The sequence below is a fragment of the Phoenix dactylifera genome, chromosome 5, assembly GCF_051530095.1.
Source record: "Phoenix dactylifera cultivar Ajwa chromosome 5, Ajwa_hap1_PhDact_Kaust_v1.1, whole genome shotgun sequence".
Classification (NCBI taxonomy): domain Eukaryota; kingdom Viridiplantae; phylum Streptophyta; class Magnoliopsida; order Arecales; family Arecaceae; genus Phoenix; species Phoenix dactylifera.
In genome coordinates, this window is record NC_143194.1 from 25,231,095 (window position 1) to 25,255,064 (window position 23,970).

General features: G+C 42.7%; 3 protein-coding genes across 4 annotated transcripts; all 3 read right to left on the minus strand.

Annotated features, from left to right (window-relative positions):
• Positions 1–961: 961 nt before the first annotated feature.
• Positions 962–3,885, minus strand: LOC103720961 (receptor protein kinase-like protein ZAR1). Its single transcript, XM_008810943.6, has 2 exons — positions 2,394–3,885; positions 962–1,970 (listed from the first exon to the last, which is right to left on the minus strand). Exons 1-2 carry the CDS (start codon positions 3,883–3,885, stop codon positions 1,333–1,335), a joined length of 2,130 nt encoding a protein of 709 aa, XP_008809165.4. The 3' UTR covers positions 962–1,332.
• Positions 3,886–10,302: 6,417 nt separating this feature from the next.
• On the minus strand, positions 10,303–13,687 carry LOC103720973 (transcription factor PHYTOCHROME INTERACTING FACTOR-LIKE 15-like). Of its 2 annotated transcripts, none has more exons than XM_039128802.3 (6): positions 13,030–13,685; positions 12,856–12,933; positions 12,702–12,767; positions 12,251–12,316; positions 11,721–12,155; positions 10,303–11,231 (listed from the first exon to the last, which is right to left on the minus strand). In XM_039128802.3, exons 1-6 carry the CDS (start codon positions 13,327–13,329, stop codon positions 11,223–11,225), a joined length of 954 nt encoding a protein of 317 aa, XP_038984730.3. In that variant the 5' UTR covers positions 13,330–13,685; the 3' UTR covers positions 10,303–11,222. The 2 variants fall into 2 exon arrangements, with proteins under 2 accessions (XP_038984730.3, XP_088578118.2); XM_088721992.2 differs by lacking the exon at positions 10,303–11,231 and adding an exon at positions 11,451–11,638 and having other exon boundaries at positions 13,030–13,687.
• An 850-nt stretch (positions 13,688–14,537) lies between these two features.
• On the minus strand, positions 14,538–17,022 carry LOC103720960 (reticulon-like protein B4). Its single transcript, XM_008810942.6, has 5 exons — positions 16,765–17,022; positions 15,859–16,039; positions 15,146–15,329; positions 14,974–15,043; positions 14,538–14,880 (listed from the first exon to the last, which is right to left on the minus strand). The coding sequence occupies exons 1-5, from the start codon at positions 16,865–16,867 to the stop codon at positions 14,711–14,713; spliced, it is 708 nt and encodes a 235-aa protein (XP_008809164.4). The 5' UTR covers positions 16,868–17,022; the 3' UTR covers positions 14,538–14,710.
• Positions 17,023–23,970: the final 6,948 nt, after the last annotated feature.

Here is a 23,970-nt window from a genome sequence, read left to right on the forward strand (position 1 = left end):
TATCTCTTTCACCGTCACGGATTGAATGCCGGGATTAAAGGTTTCACGGATGGTAGAGATACATCCCAATCGTCACTGGGTTATCCTCCTAATTACAGTAGGAATTTTATTGGACGGGACAAAATATCTCGATTTTTCACCTTTTCTTTTAAATTTTCATTAGCTAAATAATTCTTCAAAGTTTCTCTGACACGAGAATCATTCAATGATAGATGGATTTAGTGATTTATGAAGTTTGCTATTTCCTTATGTAAGTCCTCATGGATGACAAATCTATGATGCTGTGAGCTACTGGTGGCTATGGTAACGCTGCAAATGCTGTTTCCCGTCTCAAGCTTGCTTTTGCCGGAATAAATAATAAATGTATTAATAAGTTTGCCACAGTTATATTTCTTAAATTTTTATTAGAAATTATCCAAACTCTTCATTTCTGAACTGTCAGTGAATTCTCTGCATATTATATCAATATGGTAAAAAACTAATAATCACACTGGCCATTTCAATATGCTAGTATTTAAATTTTTCTGGGTCCATTTTTATATCCAACAGCGACTACGCATAGATTGGCTTTTCCGAATTGCAAAGGAACCTCAAAAAAACAATTCATAATTTCCCAATAAAACAAGAAGCACACCGGGCTACCAACCACCAAGCTACACCAGAAGCCTATGCCGGCTTGTTAGAACAATTTCAAAAGTCTGTTTTAGAAAGGCAGACATGACCTTAGTTAAAAACAAAGATTCTCTCACATACCTAATTATTCAATCTTGCTTCCTATACTCCAGGTCACAAAACACGGAAGTATGTTCTCACTAGCCACTAGTTTAATGATGACAAAACCATGGCTAACCAGCCACCTGATCTCTGAAGATTAGAAAATAGTTTCAAGTCTCCAGGCCTCAGAATTTTACCACTAGAACACAGAAACAATCAACAAGAATAAAAGCTCCAAAGATGCTAATACAGAAACTGAAATCTATTTTGAACGCTGATGCTTTTAAGCAACCCATTTGCAAGGACCAATCATTCAGGCACATTTGGTGTTCGACAAGTTTTCACAAAGGACAAGGATTCCACACTAGCTGCAGAAACTATAACATATCGACAACGATAAGGAGAGAGAACCTTTGGGGGCAAGCGGAAGGAAAATATCCATGTAAGCTGAAACTGAGCTGGTATGCTGTTCGACTTTGGTGGTATATTTCCATGATGGAGCATGTCTAAACTAAGAACCATCAGCTTGGCATTTGAACCTCTACGAGGACCAATTTCCATGTGAGCTGAAGAGAGGGTGAATGGTGCTCATACATCCACCTGATTTCCCAGATTTTCTCAGCTTCTGGTAGTTGACCTTTCTAAAGTATCACTGACATGCCTCATTGGTGGTCTCTTTTCAGGGTTGAATTGAACGCAAGCCAGAGCTATCTTGAGCACTGTAATAATCTGATCTTCTTTCTCTGGTTCCTTGGCTAAGAAGGGGTCTAATACATCGAGTAGGGGTTTCCTCTCGTCAATACAGAACTGGACCCATCGAACCAAGTCCATTTCTGAATTATCCATTAAGACCACAGGAGACCTCCCAGATATCAATTCCAGCAGAATCACTCCATATGAGTAAACATCCCATTTTTGGGATGGTTTTAGAGTACTAAAGGCTTCAGGAGCTTGATAACTCAGTGCACTGCTCATGATAGGACTAACTGCGACATCAGAGATTTGATTCTGTGGCTTTTCTGTTGACTGCATTGCTGGGGATTCTCCTGCTATGTTTGCAAGGCGCCCGAGTCCAAAATCAGATATGCATGCTTCCATTTTCATATCCAGGAGTACATTGTTGGGTTTGAGATCTCCATGGACATACTTCTTGGGGCTGAATTCATGCAAAAAGGCCAAGCCCTTGGCTATCCCCTTCATGATTTTCAGCCTGGCATCCCATGACAATGGTGAAAAATGAGCATTTCCACTCTTTCCTGAAATCAGATGCATAAGAGGACAATGATCGGTACAATCACTCAATCCGCATAAATGGTATATAAAGAAGACATAACACACCTAGTGTTTGTGGTGGTGATGCGCTAACCAGATGACTGAAACAAGATCAATTATAGTTCTAAACCCATGTAACCAAAGAACAAATTTCAATTTCTTATAGCAAAACATGTTTACAGCCTTAGCTTCCAAAACTAATTTATTTATTTACCTATCTATGTTCGATAATCAAGAACTCAAATACAATCGAGTTTACTACATAAATAAATCTTCCCTAACATTAATCATGTATATTTTCCGCAACTCAATCATAGACTTAAGGCTATAAAATCCTAGCCTTCCTACACCAAGCAAAGCATGTGAATTTAGAGCAAATTAGAGGTCAATATAGTCTGCGTCCTCACCATGAATTGCAGCAGAGAGGGTGCCATTCGGTATGTAATCATATATAAGGAGTTTCTCTTCGATCGACCAATAGTATGCTCTTAGAGCAACAATATTGGGATGCCTGACTTTTGCTATAGCTTCCGCCTCTGTTTGGAATTCTTTGAACCTTTGAGACCCTCCTTCGCCCAACCTTCTCACAGCCAAGATAAGCCCATCCTCCAGCACAACCTTGTACATGAAGCCGATCTCGCTCTTTCCCAAAACAAAAGCAGAAGCCTTTAGAAGCTCATCCAGGTTATAATGCACCCGATGATCTAATGGTATGAGATCAAATTGCTCAACGTTCTCTGACTGCTTCTCTGACTCATCTTTTCTAAAACATGCACATTTCTTGCCACCATTCGAACCCGTATCAGACTTCCCACCTTCTTCCTCACCACTAGAAGAAACTGCCATCCGGTAGCAGCAAAAGAACGCCACCGCCATAAGACCAATTGCGACAACATCGCTCACGACAATCGCAATCACAGCACTTCTACTCAAGCCTCTGTGGTTGCTTTTCTGGCTATTGTTTGCTTCCGACGCCGGAGGTGGGTGATTTTTTGGCAAAGATGGTAAGGTTGAGGGAGAGCTCGCAGGTGTGCCGGAAGAACAGGGATTCTTCAATGGCGTGCCGCACAGGCCGGGGTTTCCAATGAATGCTGTCGGTCCTCTGTTCACCAAAGCCCCATTCTGAGGTATTGGACCGCTGAGATTGTTGTATGTGAGATCAATATAGACCTTCTCCGGCAAATTCCCGAGGCTCGCCGGAATAGCACCGGAGAAGAGATTGTGCGAAAGGTCTACTGTGCCCTGAAGGCTGGAGAGGCTGCCGATGTCACTAGGAATCGAACCATTCAATCTATTATAGGAAAGATCGAGCTTTTGCAACCCAGCCAAGTTGCTTCCAAGACCGATTGGGAGAGAATTTGTGAAGTTATTGTGGCTTATGTCAAGGCTTTTCAGCCTCTTGCACTGGAAGAGAGCAATTGGTATCGAATCGTTGAGCGAGTTGTCGGAAAGGTCCAAGTTTTGGAGGTAAGAAAGCTTGCCAATCTCGGGAGGGAGAGGCCCAGACAAGGAATTCCCCGAAAGCACCAAGCTTTGGAGCCCCCGGGCGGCGAAGACACCCGGGGGCAGGCCCCCGTGGAGCCTGCTGTTCCTGAGGTTGATGTGCCTAAGGGAAGGGAGGGAACCGAAAGAAGAGGGAAGGGAACCCAAAAGTTTGCTCTTTGGGAGACTTATGGAGACCACCTCTCCTTCCCTACAAGTGATCCCATTCCAAGAGCATGGGTCCAGATCAGAAGAGTTCCAGTTGGCCAGGGATCCTTCTGGGTCCTCCCTTATGGACGCCTTGAATGAGAGAAGGGCAGCACCCTCTTCATTTAAGGCACCCACAGGGGAAAAAAAATAGGTATTGGACAGCAAAGAGAAGACCCAGAGGGTAGTCACTATGTATGGAACCCCCATGAATGGCGACAGGTGTTGGGAAAGTTGGAAAACAAACCACTTCTCCAATCTCTACAAAGCCTAGAAATGAATACGAAGAAGAAGACGAAAGAAGGGCTAGCTCTTGAGCTTACCACTGTTGTGCTGAGAGCTCTGCGAGAAGAGGAAAGAAGGGCTGGGGAGAAAAAAAAAAGGAGGAGATGGAAGAGGAAGAAGGACAGTAGTTGGGCAGACTCCCACCGTACTAAAGTAATCACCTTGGAAGTGTCTCTCTATATGGGTCGAGATTTTCCAGAGTGGCAAGGAGTTGGGGGTCGGGGGGAATATTTGGGACAAATTGAGCGCAATGTTTGCATGTGATGATGGGTCGTCCGAACCGGAGGGTGTGGGGCTGTGGGCCTAATCCCTGTAGCCCGGACCGTTGGAAATGACAAGCTCCCATGGCACGCATCCAAGGAAATCTTTTCCGCTCTCTTTTCAGACAATTCCTTCCTCCTTGCAGACCCACCTCCTTTTTCTTTTCCCCCTGCAAGTTTCATCCGTATACGGTGGTCGTGGTCCACTTGCTTTTTGAGTGACGTTGTGACAACACCAAGGGCTCCGATCAGGCAATTGACCTCTCAGTTAAAAAAAAAAGAAAAAGTTACAGAATTGAGCTTTCTTTTCATCGTACCTTGATAGATGGTTGATGAATTGCTACATAATGAGTGTCTGCTGGTTTAATTAATGAAGCTATCGGTATATAATAGCTTTCTCAATTAAAGCTAATTGAGTTATATTTAGAATCATTATCAGTGTTCTGAATTCGAGTTCCATCTATAAGGTCTGTACCTTTAAAACCGGAAAAATAGAACTGTGAATGCCTGTCGGCCTAATCGTTGGCATCATCAAATTGTAGAAGAATGGAGCAACTTGGCTGGCTGAATTGATCCAAGTTTGAAAGGGGGGTCCAAATGGCCGCATTCCACACGCTCTCCAGTGTTCAAACTGGTACGCAAACAAACAAATATGACTTCCATTCCACCCTTCAATACTCTTCGACTTCCAATCACCGCGGAGTGATACTTTCCTGCAGCACACCATCCTTATCAATAACCATCAAAGCTTGTGGAACTACTGGCGTCGATTTATCATCCCAAAGCTGAACTGAATTGACGATTTGAGCAATTCGTAATTTCGTACGACTTGGTGAACGGGATTCTTTTCCCCTAACTTCTCTTCTTTCAGTTCATCATCCTCGATGGGTTAGCCTGAATGTGGAGGCAGAATGGCATACATTGCTTCGGTTGCCGTTTTGGTGCATAAATAGTTCTTAATGGTTAATACTACTGTCTTCCGGTAGAATGGATGAGAGGTCCATATTTTAAGTACAAATTGGTGGAAATCTCGAGAATAATTTGAAAAAAAAAAGAAAGGGAACTCTTTGCCAACTGAATAATTGCATGAAAAAAGCAAGTCTTATGTGGAACTTTGCTCTCTAATATGATGTACAATTGCACAGAGATGTCCACCTTTGTTCTCTTTGTAGCAGGACAGTGTGGAAGATGCCCTGGAAGTTGTCATGTATCTAGTTTCAAGACTTAGAAACCAGCCTTTCCACTATATACCTTGCTGGCATCGGTTGTAAGTATTGGAAAGTTGAACATTCCCTAGCTTTCCTCAAAGGCACTTAACTAAAGGCCTACTTGATCTATGAAGGTATGTATCATGAGATACTTGGAACAGAAGCAAAATGAAATGATGGCCCCCTGTTAGAATTGCTCATGCATGTTGTTGCAGGGAATCACACTTTAAGGGTCACGTAAGATGCTACAAGTCATTGCAGAATATATCGAGTAGGTGCATCTCCAAGTAGTTGGACTGCCATATGTTGCTGGAAATTGGACCCGGGGGCGGCCGCGAACCGAGGAGGAGGAGGAGCTCCGGCGAACACTGGCGGGCGGCGATCCGTCGGCGGGCGGCGTCCTCCGTGGGGGGCCTGCAAGAAGCCGGTGGCCGGGCTTTTCCGGCGCCGGCCCTCCGATGCCTAAGTCAGAGGGGGGCATAATTTTGGAGAAGAGAGAGGGACTGTATTTCCAAGTCCGAAGCCTCCCTTGGAAGGAAGAAGCCTCCTCTTTTATAGGAAGAGCAGCAGGGTTACCTGTGATGTGACCGGGCGAATTAATGGGTTACCGTCACGATTGGACGTGGGCGTGTGAAGTAATGAGTTGCCGTGGATGGCCCGTTCCCATCATGGGAGGAGGTTGCGTGCAGCAAGAGCTTGCTTGTGGCGTGCAGCGCAGTACATTCTTGGGAATGGTGAGGTGTTGACAGTCGTAGCAGGGTATGGTCCCTGATTGATATGTCGTGGCGTGGCTGGCAAGTAAAGCATGGTGCGGTAAGGCTGCTGCAGGGCATGGCCGCAGCATATAGACGACGAGGTCGGCCTTCTGAGGTCAGCTCGGCCTTCTGTGCTCAGCTTTCTAGTCTCGGCCTGCTGAGCTCGGCCTTCTGAGCTCGGCAGCCTTCTGGTCTCGGTCTTCAGAGCTCGGCCTTCTGTGCTCGGCAGCATGGATGAGCTCGGCAGCCTTCTGAGCTCGGCTTGCATGAGCTCGGCTCGGCCTGCATGAGCTCGGTCTTCGGAGCTCGGCCTTCTGTGCTCGGCAGCATGGATGAGCTCGGCAGCCTTCTGAGCTCGGCTTGCATGAGCTCGGCTCGGCTTTCTGAGCTCGGCCTGCATGATGAGCTCGGCCTGCATGATGAGCTCAGGTTTGTTGTCAGATTTGGGTGCTTTAATTGTACGTGTGGGGTGGTCTATTTTTTTCCCCAACACTACCCCCGACTTCCGAGTTCGAGCAACTTTTTGGCTCGGGCGAAGGAAGTAGTCTAGTCGTCGATCATCCTGTAACATAGCCAAATATATATGGAGATGTGCGTGCCAAGTAGGGTGTACCTCTCATGCAGTTGGAGTTAAGTGCTCCAGGTTGACTCAGCGGCCTTCTTTGGCCTTGTCTGTTGACGATCCAGCCGAAATCGAGCCGAGCTCGATTAGTCGATGGAGATCGAGCCGAGCTCGATTAGTCGATGGAGATCGAGCCGAGCTCGATTAGTCGATGGAGATCGAGCCGAGCTCGATTGTCGATGGAGATCGAGCCGAGCTCGATTAGTCGATGGAGATCGAGCCGAGCTCGATTAGTCGATGGAGATCGAGCCGAGCTCGATTAGTCGATGGAGATCGAGCCGAGCTCGATTAGTCGATGGAGATCGAGCCGAGCTCGATTAGTCGATGTAGCATGACGTTAATCCTTTAACTGGGGGATCCGAGCTTGGTCGGGAATCCGATCTTGGAGACATACAGGAGATGGACTTCATTCGTTGGCGATCGTGCGCCCTTATTCGAAGCGGGGCGACGTTGGAGATAGAGATACCCGTAGGTCGTTTTTTGGATTCTCCGACCTGAAAATAGATAAAATATTGAAATTATTTGAAGCCAAAGTGGCGTCCTGTACCTTTTGGAGATATTTTGATGGCTCCTGAGCTTTGAAGTCCCTCAGGACTTGGCTCAGCACCGGCCTTCTTTGGCTCGATTTTCTGGGAGGGGTGTTCTGCGCTCGGGCTTCTGAGCTCGGGCTTATGAGCTCAGCAGCCTTCTGGTCTCAGCCTTCTGAGCTCGGCCTGCATGAGCTCGGCCTGGATGAGACTGCTGCAGGTCGTGGCTGCAGCATGTGGATGACGAGCTCGGCCTTCTGAGCTCGGCTCGGCCTGCATGAGCTCGGCCTGGATGAGACTGCTGCAGGTCGTGGCTACAGCATGTGGATGACAAGCTCGGCCTTCTGAGCTCGGCTCGGCCTGCATGAGCCCGGCCTGGATGAGACTGCTGCAGGTCGTGGCTGCAGCATGTGGATGACGAGCTCGGCCTGCATGAGCTCGGCCTGGATGAGACTGCTACAGGTCGTGGCTGCAGCATGTGGATGACGAGCTCGGCCTTCTGAGCTCGGCTCGGCCTGCATGAGCTTGGCCTGGATGAGCTCGGCAGCCCTCTGTGCACGGCCGGGGCTTCGGTGATGGCGACGCTCTGAAGGAGAGCAACGTCACGAGCGCCGTCGTAAGGACTTACACCCATGAGGAGGGAGTACATAACTCTCCTTCTCCAGACCTCAGCTTTTATTTCTCTTTCCCTCCAACTCGTTGATGTGAGACTTGGGCTACTACTTCTCACTAGTTGCCCCCACGTACGTCGTTGTAGCGGGAGCCATGCCTGATTCGAGATGGCTCGGGAGAAAGTTTCTTCCTCTGCTTAACATGAACCCGTGGAGGCGGCACAGGAGGAGCCTCCACTTGTTGCAGGCTTTGGGCTGCAATGGCTAGCGCTTGGACTTGCTGCACTAGCGCGTCGAAGTGCTCGGGTTGGACTTGTGGAGTTTGATCTGCCGGAGGTCTTGGTGGTGGATTCTGGACTGAGCGCCCGGGGCTTGGAGCATGATGCTGAGAGGCGTTAAAGACTCCTCTGCTCCTTAGTTTCATGGCCGCAACTCGGGCCCTTCCTCTAGCGCCAACTGTTACTGGAAATTGGACACGGGGGCGGCCGCGAACCGAGGAGGAGGAGGAGCTCCGGCGAACACTGGCGGACGGCGATCCGTCGGCGAGCGGCGTCCTCCGGGGGACCTGCAAGAAGCCGGTGGCCGGGCTTTTCCGGCGCCGGCCCTCCGATGCCTAAGTCAGAGGGGGGCTTCTTCCTCCCAAGGGGATTTTTCGGACTTCACATACAGTCCCTCTCTCTTCTCCAAAATTAAGCCCCCCTCTGACTTAGGCATCGAAGGGCCGGCGCCGGAAAAGCCCGGCCACCGGCTTCTTGCAGGTCCCCCGGAGGACACTGCTCGCCGACGGATCGCCGTCCGCCAGTGTTCGCCGGAGCTCCTCCTCCTCCTCGGTTCGCGGCCGCCCCCGGGTCTAATTTCCAGCAACACCATAATTAATTTGCTATATGGTAGAGCCTTTACTCACTTTCTCGTAGCAAGAGTTTTTGTTTTTCCCTTCATTTTTTTTTGGGTATGTGGTCATCACTCGAGTTTGAAATTGAGGCAATTACCAACTAAGCAAGATCAATTCACTTGTTCTACAGAAGCTTCATTTGCCTTCCATTGTTATTTAGACCACATAAAGAAGTTCCTTTACATGATATTTTTCTCTCCAAATGCTTCTGTCAAACCCACAGTAATCTTGCAGAAGTCGATCGATTGAGAAAGAACCTCTACCTTTAGCTGCCAAAATAAGCTGATTCAGACTTCTGGTCGCAACCAGAAAAGGATGATTTCACATGAATGTGAGAGTTATGATGTGGCAAACTGCAATAGAATCTAATGGTTGAACCCCTCTTCCATTTGGAGGATGTTCTAGGTTTGAAATTTGGTAAGTGCTTACGCAAAGATTTGACCAGAATAATTTTTTGACAGCACTCCACACCATCATCAAGGGGCAAATAAAAAAAAAAAAAAGAAGAAGAAGAAAAGACAACCCTCCTTATCCAGTCATCATCATTAGAGCCTCGCGTCCAATGGAACTAATTGATGTCATCCTTGGCCTGAGCCTAGTGCATTCAGGCCTAAAATTAGCATCTTGCTTCCATATGAAAGCCTCACTTGGAAAGTCTTTTTTCCCAACCTACCAAAGTTTTTTTAAGACATCCAGTGCGCCTGATATTGTCAAAGGCTGGTGGACCGGCCTACCCGGCATTAAACTTCTTGTTGGGGTTAGATTTGAATAACCGAGTTCTTTGAAGACCGCAGCCCCACCTCCATCAATTCATTGTGGCAGCAGGACAATTCATGAACTGTCCAAGACAATAGAGATTGTTGTTGGGGAATCCAGCAAGACTTTTCTGCTCGAATTGGAATGCTTCTAAAGAATTTGGCCCCTGTTTGGTGGTTGGATATAGAATAATAGAAATGATTGCATGGAAGCATTTTGATCTAACACAGGAGAGGAACTAATAGGAGTATGGAGTCTTCAAGTCTAGGGGGCTTCTCCTTAAAAAAGTGCCTGGGTGGGTCAGAGTAGTTTAAAGTTCCAAATCATAGTAATTCTGATTAATTTCAACATAAGACAGGTTCTGATATATTTTTCAGCTTCAACAGTTCAAAGGTATATTTAATTGGTTGGTAATCATATTCTTCTAGTCCCATCTGCATGCATGCATGAAGCATCACTAGAGTACAATTATTGGTTCCTCCCTTCAAATTGCTCTATAACAAAGTTTAGCTGATTAAAATGATATTGTGTGGAGCTCTCCCAATCACAATTGTTGTACTTCATGTTGATAGGATTGATTAGGAGACTGAACTTCTGATAGAGGAAACTTGAACTAACCAATATTACATTTATGCACTTTGACTTGATCACTTTTTAAATGTTGTATGGATGCAAGCATTAGACTAAAATCCAACAACATTACTCTATTCTTTGATTATTGTTGATGCTGTTGATGATGATGATCAGAATATATACAAACCTTCCATATTCGAACTTAGAAGTCTAGGATCTTTTTCAATATCCCTCCTGAAGAGGGATGTTAGCTAGTGGAGCTGACATAAGTCAGTAGCAAGCAACTGTATAAGAATCCATGTAGGCATAAGTTTAGTCTTACATCAGTTTTGCATTGAAAAAAAAAATCATAGATATTTATACAAGGTCGAAAAATTCAAATAACATCTTTTGCCTAGCCTTTTTAGGCGAGCTCTAAGAACGTTACATAAAATCAAGCTAACTATATGCAGATTAGTTACTAACTACGACATTGATAACCATAATAATGCTGAAAAGGAAATTCAAGGAGTCTATTTTTCTTAATTGTCAGAAAAGCGGATCTTGATCTGCTGGGCCGTGGCTTTCTCTGCTTTCATTTCTTTTCTCTGTTCGTGGTTGTATGTTGTGTTTGATCTGATCTGATGCTGAACAGCTCTTAAGAAAGGCTGCTCACCTAGTTGTAAAAAGTGTTTTCCTTCACCCATAGCTGGGTGGCTATTGCCTCCCTTCCTCTCAAAAAATACTTAAAATTATTGATATTTTGCTTTGATGATATCATTTAAGTTCTAAACCGATGTATGAAGCACATCCCTTTCTCCCCCCTCTGAAACGAGCTATTTCTCACACAGAGTATGTTTGTTGACTTTATGCGAACGACATGCTTGATAAATAAAGAACAAGTATCATATAGAGCATTTCACAGAAAGAGTAGGCTAATAGATCAGAGTCTTCACATGACAAAATTTATCTCAGATTACCCTAACATTCGGTAAACCTCAGCAGCATATACATAAGGAAATAATGTCTGGTTATGACAGCAACATCTGTACATACGTTCATCTTCAACCAAAGCTCATCTACTTGGCCTGTCGATGTAAGAAAATATAAAATATATAAATAAATCTACCTCATTCTATAAGTTTAAGCTTTCAAAATAAATGGTAATTTCAACATAGTATCAGAGCAGAGGTTTTGAGTTCGAACTTTGTCTCTGCACTTTTGAACTCCATTATTAAAAATTTCACATATTGGACTCACCCATTAAAGAAAAGTTCGGCCCACATGTGAGAGAGAGTGTAAAAAAATATAAATAAATCAATCTCACTCTATCAGATTAAGCTTTTAGGGCAGCGGCGATTTTAACAGTCGGCTGTCACCAACAAACACATGAGCTCAAATGGTCTTTAAGAAAGCATACAAGAAAAAGCGAGAGAATAGCCTCCTACAGAGCGTCAGGTTCATTGCCCTCTTGCAATTGTCCCACGTCAATTAACTTGAGAAAGAAGAGAAAAATAGTGAAAAGCTAGAGTCAGTAAGCAATTGGAAAGACTGAGGGAGAACATGTGAACTTAGACCTGGGTGATCGCTGGGATTTGTAGGTCATCTGCAATGACTGACTGCATCTCTTGACGACCAGTTTCTGCTTGATTTATTGAACTGAAGGACTCCGCCTGCGAACTTTGGTTACGAGCGGCTTGCGTGACCACAGATGCTGGAAATTCTGGTGATGAAGCGAAAGGCATGTAATGCCCACGCAATGGTGAACGGTAGTGCGGAATGGAGTTTAAGGTGGGCATGGGAAGCAAACTTGTGGCTGGCAATGGAGAAAGGGAGGACAAAAGAGGGGGCCGAATTGAACAAGCGATGCTACTCATTCCCATTCCGAATCCCAGGCTCATGGCATTATATGGTCCAGAAGATGAGAATGGAGGGAATTGAGGTGCGCCCAGGCACTGCACTGCAGCAGGTGACAGAAATGGAGCTTGATACAGAGCGGCTCCTGACATGATCTGGATCCAAAATCATCAATAAGAGCAACAGTTGGGATGATAAATTAGACATTATATTATACCATGACAATGAAAATAAAGTAAGTTCTTTTTGCCTGAATTTGTTGCTGAAGGGATTTCATGTATGCAATTGCCTCATCCAGCATAGATGCTGTGTCCAACTGCAATTTAGGAACAACTTTAGCTGCATGAATTGTCCTCAAAAAAAAAAAAAAGAAGCTTCTTGAAATGAAAATCAAAGAACTGCACATCGAAGCAGGGTAAAAAAATCATGAATGAAAATCTTAGCCACATATACCAGTTCTTGAGTTCTCAAAATTGAAGAATATCTCAGAAACAACATCATTTTTAGCATGAATATACATAGTTGACCTACTAAAACTGAAAAATTTGCTTGGAGCTTCCTTCGTAATAATAAATTGAGCTTAAACCCCACCCCTTTTGCTCTAGTAGGCTTAAAACTTTTTTGAGAGAAAGGGAGGAAGACTTGCCTGTACTTTAAGCATCTACCTCCAGAGAAACAAACCTAAAACCACAACATCTTACCTTGTGGGAACTGGGTATGAGCTCCTGCAATGCCTTCAATTTTGCTGTTATTTTATCCCTCCGCCTCTGCTCCACGAACGAAGTCATAGAACCACCCAAACAAGAAAATTCTAAAACCACGGACAAACAAAATAGAATCATAATCACTTCCTACCCTCTCTGTTTGGTTGTGCATCTGCGACGTCCGATTCCGTTTCCTTTTCCTCGAAATCTCCCGCTTCCTTTCAACCTCCTAAATTTCGAAAACATTTTATATTCTCCCACTTTTCATCAAAGAAGCTATTTTCTTTGTTAAAAAAAAAAAAGAAGCGTTTTTTCTTTTTTTTACTTGACTCGGGCCGCTGCGAGGGTCCTCCAAGCCCATGGCGTCGCTCTTGGTCCCGCTCGAACTCCCCTTCTCGAACTCTCCCGAGCTCTCCCCCTCCTCCCCCACGCCGACCGCCCCGGAGGTGGCGGTGGCGTGCAGAGAGAGGTGGGCGTCGCCGACGGGAGACAGGGGGCCGAGGATTTCCGCGAAGTAGTCCATATCGGAGGACACGATCAGAGCCGACGGTTGCCGGGGAATCGCGTCATCGTCGTCCTCTCCGGCCTCCTGAAAGCCCCACGGCGACGAGCTCCGGTTCGTCATATCGCTTCTCTACAGTAGAACAAGAAGAGGCTAAGGCTAAAGCCTTTGGGAGTTGAAACAGAGGGGTACAGCAAGTACTGGTAGCCCGTGTGGTGCTCGGAGTAGTAATGTAAGGTTATGGTGGTATGCCATTTCCGGCACGCCACGCGTGGACTCGCGCATGGTGGAGGAGGAGATAGAGAGGCGGCGCGGTGTAACGTAACGGGCGACGGGTGGGGACTTGGGCGATGGCGGCGGGGGGGTCGGTGTTTTGCTTATGTGTCGCGAAGGAGAGTCGGGAAAACGTCATGGCTCGCGGGCAGCCAACCGGGCGACGACTGTTGGATTTTGGGGTGGGGAAATGGCAGCTCCCCCTTCTTTTGTGGAGCTGACACGAAGGAGGTTACTCGACGGCTCGTTTTCAACCGCGTTTTATATGCCCGTTTTACTCGGCGGCTCATGGCATGGCCCTCATCATTCTCGCCACTGTAGCTGAAACCAAGTTTCTGTGAATCCTTCTCTTTTATCATCAATCTAAAAGGAACCTCATAGAAGTTCTCTCTCGTAGTGTATTATTGTCTCTGTTACCATACTCCAAAGCATCATTCTTTTTCCTATTGTGCCAATCGTATACCCACTCTTTCCCTATGGGCAGTTCAGCTTCTGCTCGAAACAGAGCAATAAGATAAGCGCAGCTGCTAAAAGTGTGGATGCACCAAGGAATGTTGAAATTATCATGTAAAATTTTTTAATAATGGAGTTAAAGAATGCAGAGACAGGATTCGAACTTAGGATCCTTGCTTTAATATCTTTGCGCTAATAGGATGAAGTAGATTTATTTATATATTTTATATTTTCTTATAAGGAAGCATAGGAATTGTTTCACATCCATGCATCTCTTTATGTGGATCACACGCACCTGGTGCTAGTTATAATGTGGGATTTACCTGATTCCAATAAGCTCGGGTCTCAAAATGCATTAGAGCACCGATCATTTGCTATTTAACTGGGTATTCTGGCTAGGTTTTCTACATTTTTCACCTACCAAATCTTTCTTTGATCAAGAGCTATTGATTCCCTTTAGTTCCCTTTAATTCTATCAGATATGTTGATGAAGTTTGAGATAAAAGGGGTTTCACATTGTCCATATCAAACTAATAGATGCCACAGTTCCATGTTGATCAAATCAGAGGGTTTCCAACATCGATGGAAGGTTTGAGGGAAGGAGAAAGCAGTCAATTTTTCCATGCATTTTCTTATATATATGTAACATTTTGTGAGAAGTCACTTCACAATTTAAATAAGGCACGTCGACACATCTGAGATCTTCTGTAAGGAAAAGAATATATATTTATTACTAGTTGTTGACGAATCTTGTCGACCCAGTGGAAAGCTGAGATGTTCACTGGACTTTCTTTTCCTCCGCCAAGCCTCTTGGAATTATGGGGAGGTAATCCTCACGAAATTTATTCAGAAGTTCTTTTAGATGATGGATTCCCTTGCTCGCTAGATCGTCCACTTGGTCCTCATATGTCTCGTATAAAGCAGGCAGCGTCTGAATGCAGAGACAGACTACAAAAAGCCAAGGCCCTCAATGAGATCTCCATTTTGAAATTAGTTGGTGCATACAAAGCTTTGGGTATAGAGGTACTCTGCACAGCTTACCAAAATATAGGAGACCAAGGAAGCTCCAACAGCTTCCTATCACTGATAGTAACCAGAGAGAACCAACTGCCTGTAGGAAAATTAGAAGTAGGGTTAAATGTCGCTATGTTTGTAAAGGACACTTCAAGAATTGCATAGGAAAGAGACACCAGGAGGGAATAGAATCATTTACCAAGAGGAGCGACTTGAGATCTTTTCCATATGCAATGTTACGGAGCAAGAACATAAAGCCATAAAACATGGATTGGAAGGTCGGCACAGCTTCTTTGAAGGTCAGCACAACTTCTTTGAAGGTCAGCACAACTTCTCTGAAGGCTGCTACTGGTAAGTAATCTCCAGGGATCGAGGGAGAAGGCCTGGAACACATTAAGTCTTGCAGTTAATTTGGTTCTCATGATCCTATGCAACGGTGTATCATGCTAGATATATACTCACGTAAGACAGGACGGCTTCCTCTTTACTTCTTGAGGAAACGAAATAAAAAGAAGATGCCTACTATCTTTTATGCATGCCTCACAAAATCTTGAGTTTAGATTGACAGTGTCTAGCTAAATTACATAGCTTTAAATGGCAAAATCAGCAGAGGAAATGCTCGAGCGGGCACTAGTTTGTTAGCACTAGCTTTTGAGTGCCTACTTCGAGATATTTGAAGTTCAACTCGCCGTGCACTGCTCTAGTTTAAATTAAGCATTAAAAGTATTGCTGGAGAAACGAGAGTAGTTTTAAGCTCAGATGCAGCAAATTAAGAATATATTGATAGCTGAAAAATTTTATTTTGATAGATATATAACTCTTATATTACCTTGCTTGCAGTGGACATTCAGAAATGAATTCCATCAAAAAAAGGGGGAAGAAAAAGAAGAAGAACAGGGCCAAGGAGATTACAGTTTAACCAGATCTGCTCCATTATCCCAAATGAAGACCGCTAGCATAGCTACAATAGTCATGTGGCAAAGGAGTGCGAGAAGATGGTATCCCACCACCTCGAAGAGTAGCCATATCACAGTAACCGCAGCAAGTATCCCTGCTGATAACGGCTTGTTTCTCCATAGAACAATGTCAGCACCTGTGCAGCCAAGGATTTGAGTAGTCATTGCTATTATTTCATGTTTCAAAATAATTGCAGTTAGAAGTTTAAACATTCTAACAACCATTATAATTAATGGTTTCGAAGATCTCGTTATGGTAGACACATACATGATTGATATTTATATAGCAATGTCATGATTAACTATACTGTCTAATACTATAGTGCAAATTAATTATTCTGAGCCATCACCTATGAGTCCTTAAGTTTCCATCAATGAGGAGCATTTATCAGATAGGAGATTACAAGTCTACTTCTGTTAGTGCTTTACCTTGACGTGCGTGTGCATCATACGTGCCCAGGACTGATTCAAGTGTCCATATCAGTTTAGAAATAGTATTTTATTCTATGGAGTAGCATAGATTTTCTAGACCAAAAGGATGGGTGCAATGGTAACAGCTTCAATTCACGGAGACACAGTAAAATAGCAATGTTAGTCGATTATGGTACTCAAGTAACAGTAACATAATGAACTAAATGCCCTGTTACCACTATATATTCTTAGATCTTTTTTGTCGTTGTTTTGTTTCGAAAAATTCAGTCAAGTGCTTGACTCGGCGAATAGCGTCCATTGGCTCAATAATAATGGCAATGTTTACAGAGGGATTCTCTTATCAGGGGATTCTCAGTGCTCCGAGGAACCATGATTTCATGCTTCTAAGCATATTATTTTAGAAGTCTTGAATGACGCGAAAAGATGATACCTTTTCCTCCACCTAGAAGATCATGAAGAGGCTTCTCCCGACCAAAGAGTTTTTTGGAGGTCGATGGTCGGCCATCAGACGTGGATGATGAAGAACTTGACATGGTTGTGAGATCTGGGACGGTTTTTGCTAGCCTTGGGGGGAAAGTGGGTTGTTATAAAGACTTGCATTGGATCCTATGCTTGGTACGCAAGGAAGACAGATGGAAGGAAAGGATAGCTCGACTTTGATCGGTCCCTGGACGTGTCCTGAGTATAATGTTTTACTTCATGGGGGGTTTAATACTTAGGCTAGACTTGAGTTTGATGCCAACTTTTTCTCTGATTCTCCTTAGAAGACAGAGATGGAAGGAAAGGATAGCTTGGCTTTGGTCATTCCCTGGACGTGATCTGAGGTATAATGTTCTACTTCATGGGAGGTTTAATACGAAGGCTAGACTTGATTTTGATGCCAACTCTCTCTCTGATTCTTGGACAACGCTGTCCTGAGGTCCCCGTCAATCCCCCTGCACACAAGCTTCGTTAAAATGGAGGCGGCTCCACCTACCAGTAAAAATGCTAGTATCTACTGGCTTCGGTAAATATTCTGCACCAAGGTTGCAAATGATTTAAACTTGTCATCAGCTTGAGCACTATACAAAATTTTTGCTTTGGCCGAGTCTGCTACTACTTTGAGACTGAGTCTTCTATCCCATTCAATCCGTCAGGAAATGGGATTATGCCATGTACAGGCTTTTTCACAGACCGTACAACAGCGAAGGTGACGCCAACGTTGCAATAAAAAATGGAAAATCTATGAATTGCATAGTTCTGTATGTAAATATTGACATCTCCTGCAACTCCTTGTTATTTTTTAAATGGATAAAAGGATATACAGTTCTCGAGTGCAATATTAGCATTAACACTTTCTGAATTAAGAAAAAATCTTCAGTTTTTTTTGTCTTTTTATCATTTGCCAATTGATGTTCTGATTTATTATTAGATGACCATACTAGGTTTTGCACTATTTGCTGTACCTAATTAGATTGGGAACTAGATGTTGAGATTCATTGCCAGGTCCTAATCCAATTAGGAATTTTGGATTTTTGTTCAATTGGTCATTAGTTTTAATGGCTTTAGGATTCGTATTCATATTAAGTTAGGTTGAGAATTAGGCTTAATATATTTGAGTTTGTTTTTTAGTTAGAGTGGGATAGTGATATTTTTTTGTTGTGTGGTGGAGAAAGATTATGATTTTATAAATAGGAAGAGAGTTTCGTGAATAGTTGGAGAGCATTTTTTTTGGATGAGGTAAAGTATCTTGGAGAGACATAAAGTTTCTTTATAAGAGAAAGCTAAACTCTTTATTTCGGCTTTTATTTCTTTTAAAATAAATTTATTTTTGCTTCCATTTTTTTTCCTTCACTATTATTTTCTTCTTGCAATTTTCTGCAAATATTTTTTTTTTGTGTTTGCTATTTGTTTTGGATCTTTAGCCGACACGGTCGATCTACTCTAGGTAGCATATCATTCTACATGGTATTAAAGCGAGCTTGGAGAGTGGTTGAGCAGTTTGCGGCTTTGATTAGATTTATTTGGAGCACGGTTTTTAGAGTGACGACTTGATTGTTGGTGGTTTTTGTATTCGTAGCTTAACGTGGTTGAAGTGCTTCAAATAATTCGTTATGCGGTGGTGCAAGCATATGGATTCTTATTTTGGTGATTCAAGAGATGAATCATCATAACTGATGCTACTACCTTCTCTCTTAATGGGTTCAATATGCTTGACATCAGCAACATCAATATTGCTGCTTCTGCTACTACGACTTTTCTTCGTAAATTGAACAACACTTGTAATCTAGTTTGGAAAGCTATTGTTAAGTCTTATTTGATAGGATGAGATTCATGGGATATCTTAGATGAGTCAAAAATGATACCAACAGATACTCTCAACGATAAGGTTGCAAGGAGGAATTTGGAATCTAGAAAGGTGGCATAGATTATTCAAGTTTTAGTTGATAGAAAAACTTATCTCTATATCCAACATGCACAAAAGCTGAAGAAAGCATTGAATATTCTTGCGGTTATCCACTCAAGTTCTAGTGAGGTAAGACATTACAAACAAAATTTTCTAAAGAGTAGATTTTGATTCTAGGCTTCTCTGAAAATCTGGAACAAGAACAAAAATAGTTTAAAGAGGAAGATTTGAAGCAAGAGGAGCATGGATGCTGTATCAAGTTTAGATGAGATCATGACTGAAGAATCAGTTAAAGAGTCAAAGGATGTTACAATTGATCTAGTTGTAGAAATTCATATTGAGAAACCAATTCATGTAGAAGAGTCTTTTATCGAAGCTATCCAAGATATGGATATTTTTTGTGGAGATTCAGCAATCTATGAGGATGAAGAGATGACTAATTTTGAAATAGTTTTAGAGTTCAAGCAGCAAGAAGATATGCTTGGTGGAGATGATTCATGTTGTGTCTTGATATTTGACAATGTTTTTGGTGCTTCATAAAAAGTTCGACCTGTTAGAAGATTCTATGCATGAGAATTTGATTTCATATATAGAAATTAACTGTATGCAGATACTTGAAGCCGCTCAAGTGGAGATTATAGCCGATGCTCATAGTGATTGCAATTGGCAACTTGACGTTCATTGGCGTAAGTTAGACATTTTATAGAATCTTGGTACATAGTACGATATGATGAAAGAGTAATTGTTCGAGCCAATAAAGAAGATTTATTATTTAATTAATTTGATAATTTATTGTATATTGTTGTTACTATAGCAATATTGGCAATAGCTCTTATGCCGTTGCACAATTCGATAGGTTCAATGCCGTCGGCAAATATTTTGCAATAAGGACGAGTGTTGAGTTTCATTGCTAAGTCCTAATCTTATTAGAATTTCTATTCAGTTGGCCATTAATTTTAACGACTTTAGGATTCAGATCCATGTTAAGTTAGGTTGAGCCTTAGGCTTAATATATTTGAGTTTCTTTATTTAGTTAAAGTGGATAATAATATTTTTTATCTTGTAGAGGGAGAGAGATTGTGGTTTTATGAATAGAGAGAGAGAGTTACGTAAAGACTTGGAGAGAATTCCTTTTGGTAAGGTGAAGCATCTTGGAGAGACATAAGGCTTCTTTGTAAGAAAAAGTCAAACCCTCTGTTTTGGCTTTTTTTTTTCCTTTTTGAATAAATTTATTTTTGTTTCAAAATTTTTCTCCACTATTATTTTCTTCTTGCAATTCTGTGCAAATATTTTTGTTTGGTGTTTGGTGTTTATTTTGGATCTTGGGTCAATATAGTCAATCTACTCTGGATAGTGTACCATTCTACACTAGAACACCTATCCAAGTATCCTACATCTATTTCTAAAAATAATAATTCCGGCATCCACTTCTAAAATGAGAAGCGTATTTTTAAATAATTTTAACCACGTATATGTATATATGTATCTATGTATGTGTGGGCGTGTATGTATGTACATAATCATATGCATCCGTTAAGAACTTCTTAAAGAGAGGTGTATTCAACATACATGCAATCTAGTTAATCATGGTCCAAATTGATGCTTTAAATGGCACTCAACCTGCAAGATGTCACCTTCCTTGTTTTGAACTAAAATTATTATAATCAATTGTTTATTGATTAGAGTATGGTTTCTATTAGTTTATTTCAATATCCCAACTAGATTATGAGCGGGTCACGAGTTTAGAAAGCAACTAGAGTTCTTGGTATAGCTATTGATCTTGTCAGAGTAATGGTAGAGCTTACATCGGGAGCATGTATACAATGTGGCATGGATGTGACCTTGCATGACTTTGAGGTTAATAGAGGGGCATGCTTGGCATGGCTTTAGGATCCATTGTGGGATAATTGTATTATAGTTCGATGATGACCTAAGTTTCTGAACCCTAAGTTGTTCCTAATTATTATAATCTAATATCATCAATAAGGGGAGGGATGTAATAGATGGGGTTAGATTTTGATGTTACTTGACTCCTACATTACTTCATCTATATCAACTCAATTGATATTAAAATAAAGAGGCCTCTTTTGTTTAGAAAAATATGTTCACCCACACAGTTGGAAGAACCAATGTCTTCAAGGGATGCGATACTTAACTATTTTCACTATACAATAGTTACTTTTCATGAAAAGAAAAAAAAGTTAACTAATTAGACACCACCCTCCAACCAAACACTATAATTTCTACATAACAACATTAATAATGAACTAAATTAATATTAGTGCATAATAAATAAATGTGTCTATCTTGATTAAGAGCAGTGGAGGTGGCATAAGTATCAAACAGGAGGATGCAGTCATCCAATCTATATGAGGATTCAACCTCTATTGTCTCATCGAAATGTTAGTGGAGCTAAGTTATCATTGTGGTATTGAAACTTTATCCATAACCCTTGATGGAAGCCGTCAACCATGATCCATTGCGGTAATAGCGAGACCTTGAAACCATTCCGTGAACTTACCATATAGTACTAATAATAGTAATATATCGCAGTTTTTCTCTTATCTTTGTTTCCCAGTCCATCGATTTTTTATTTATTGATATATTTATACTTTTTATTTTTATTACATATTTATTGATAATATTTATATTTTTACTATAGATATATCTATCTTACTAATTAATATATATATTTATTTTTTATTTAATAATTTTATATAAATTATAAAAAAATATAATTATTCTGTTAAATAATTTGCAATCTCGAAACTTTTTAATTCCCACCCCCCTCGCGGGGGCAGTGATGTTCTTATTTAAAATGGAAAAGGGGTTTGCTATAATACTCTTTTATATTGTTTTATAAAACGGTGGGAGACATCTTGTTCCTGCAATAAATGAAGGTATTTAGGAAAATTTGCCAGCAGCCAGTTAAAACCACCCTGTTACGAACTTCCTCGTATTTTTAAATTTCTCTGAAAAAAGATATTTTAATAATTTGTTCTCTGACTTGGCTGAATCAAGTCAGAAGGAAAGCTGGCTCGGGCCAGCTTCCCTTTTTTTAATTTTGTTTAAAACAAAAATATTTTAATATGTTTTCCATCGCTCCACCCTCTGCCGTCCATCCTGACCCCACCCTATTCACATGCCTCCCTCCGTTCTCCATCTGCCTCCCCTTGATCTCCATCCATCTCCACGCCGATCGGCCTTATCTTTTCCTTGCTCCGGACACCCCGAGATGGGATCGTGGAGCGGCTCTAGGCAGCTTGGCCGGGGCGGCGGATCGGTGCCAGAATTGCGCTCCCGGCGCCGGAGCAGAGTGGAAGGTGGCCAGCAGCTTGTCAGCAAGGGGAGTGGAGGGGAAAGGGAGTAGTAGCTCCGCCGACGGCAAGGACGCCGTGATGAACGGACAGGAGAAAGAAGAAAATGAGTGAGAAGGAGAAGATGATGATGACCATCCGATCAATGGTCGCCGGAGTTCTTTGAGACGAGCGAGGTGAGGGAGAAGGTGCCAGCTTCGTCGGCAGCTTTCACTGGCTGAAGGGAGAGAAGCCGGTTCCGAGAAAAACCCCGAAAGGGCGTTTGACGTTGGTGATCACCTCAGGATCAAAGATGCTGCGGGTGGAAGCAATCAGATCACTGTATTTGATTGCACCGTTGTGATCGTATGGTAGTGATTCTATATCACCTTCACATCTCAAATTACATGCTCGTTCTTAGGACAAAAATCTCTTAATCCAATAAAAAATAATAATAATATACTATTAATACATTATATCAATATTATATATATAATACAATACAATACAATATATAATATATTATTAATTATATTAGTATTTAATAATAATTTTTAATTATAGTAGAAGTATTTAATATCTTATATCTATTTGTCTTACTTTTTAATCAAAATAATTATTAATATTTTAAAATATATTATAAGTACAAATAAAAATATTAATTTTGAATAATAATTAATATATTTTATAGGATTAATAATTTATAGGGCTATTAAATCAGTGATCTAATATCTTATTTGGGTCAACGAGCGAGCGCCGCCTAACCATGGGTGGTTCTATATACACCCCCCCTATTGCTCAGGACACCCCCCAAAAATTAAAAAAAAAATAAATACTCTCTACACCCCCCCATTTGCTAAGGACACCCCTAAAAAATTAAAAATTCCTAAATTACCCCCCACCCTCCCCACCCCCTCACCTAAATTGCTCTCTACACCCCCCAAACCCCCCCCCCCACCCCGCTCTTCCCCTCCAAAACACCCGCCGGCTTCTCCCTTCCGCCCAAAAAACCTCGCCTCAGGCACCTCGCCGGCGGTCAAACCCCCTCCGTCTCCCCCTTCTCCCTCTCGTCGCCGGTCGGTGCAGTGCACCTCGCCAACGCCCAAAACCCCCCCGTTCCCCCTTCTCCCTCTCGTCGCCGGCATTCTCCCGATCTCCGACCACCTCGCCGGCTTCTCCCGGAACCACCTCCCCGGCCATCTCCCGAGCAACGAGCACCTCGCCGGCGCCTCCACGACCACCTCGAGGTAGCTCCCCCCCCCCCGCCTCCCCAAATCGTTCGGCACTGGATCGCCGAACAAAAGGCTTCTGTTCGGCTGAACAGTGCCGAACAGAAGCCTTCTGTTCGGCTGAGGGTTGCCGAACAGAAGGCTTCTGTTCGGCACTGTTCAGCCGAACAGAAGCCTTTTGTTCGGCGATCCAGTGCCGAACGGAGCACGAACCGTGAAAAAAAAAATTTCGAAACAAGGTGGAACACGTACCTTTGCGGCCGATTCTTCGTCCCAAATCACTAGTTGCTTGTCCATGCTTCGAATGGGGATTAAATCTCCTTCAAAGATCGCCTAAACGATGTAAATGGATCGAAGGGTTTAAGGGGGGTTTGAGGGGTGTTTTTTTTTTTCTTGGGGGTGTACTGAGAAAATTTCAAGGGCAATATGGTAATTACACTAAAGGTTAGTTTGGGTATTTTCTTTTTGGTTTTTGGGGGTGTCCTTAGCAATAGGGGGGGTGTATATAGAACCACCCCCTAACCATTAAATTATTTACCTAACCTGCCATCCGTTTCGATTTCAAATCATCCACATGGTTCCACTTATTTACCGCTCTGCTGGTCAAAATCGGTTGCCCTTGGGTAAATCACTGCCGTCCATCTTGACTCGGACGGACATAAGACCAACGGTGAAAGGATAAAAACATCCTTTAGACTGCTGGGGCAAACGCAAATGGGAAGGGA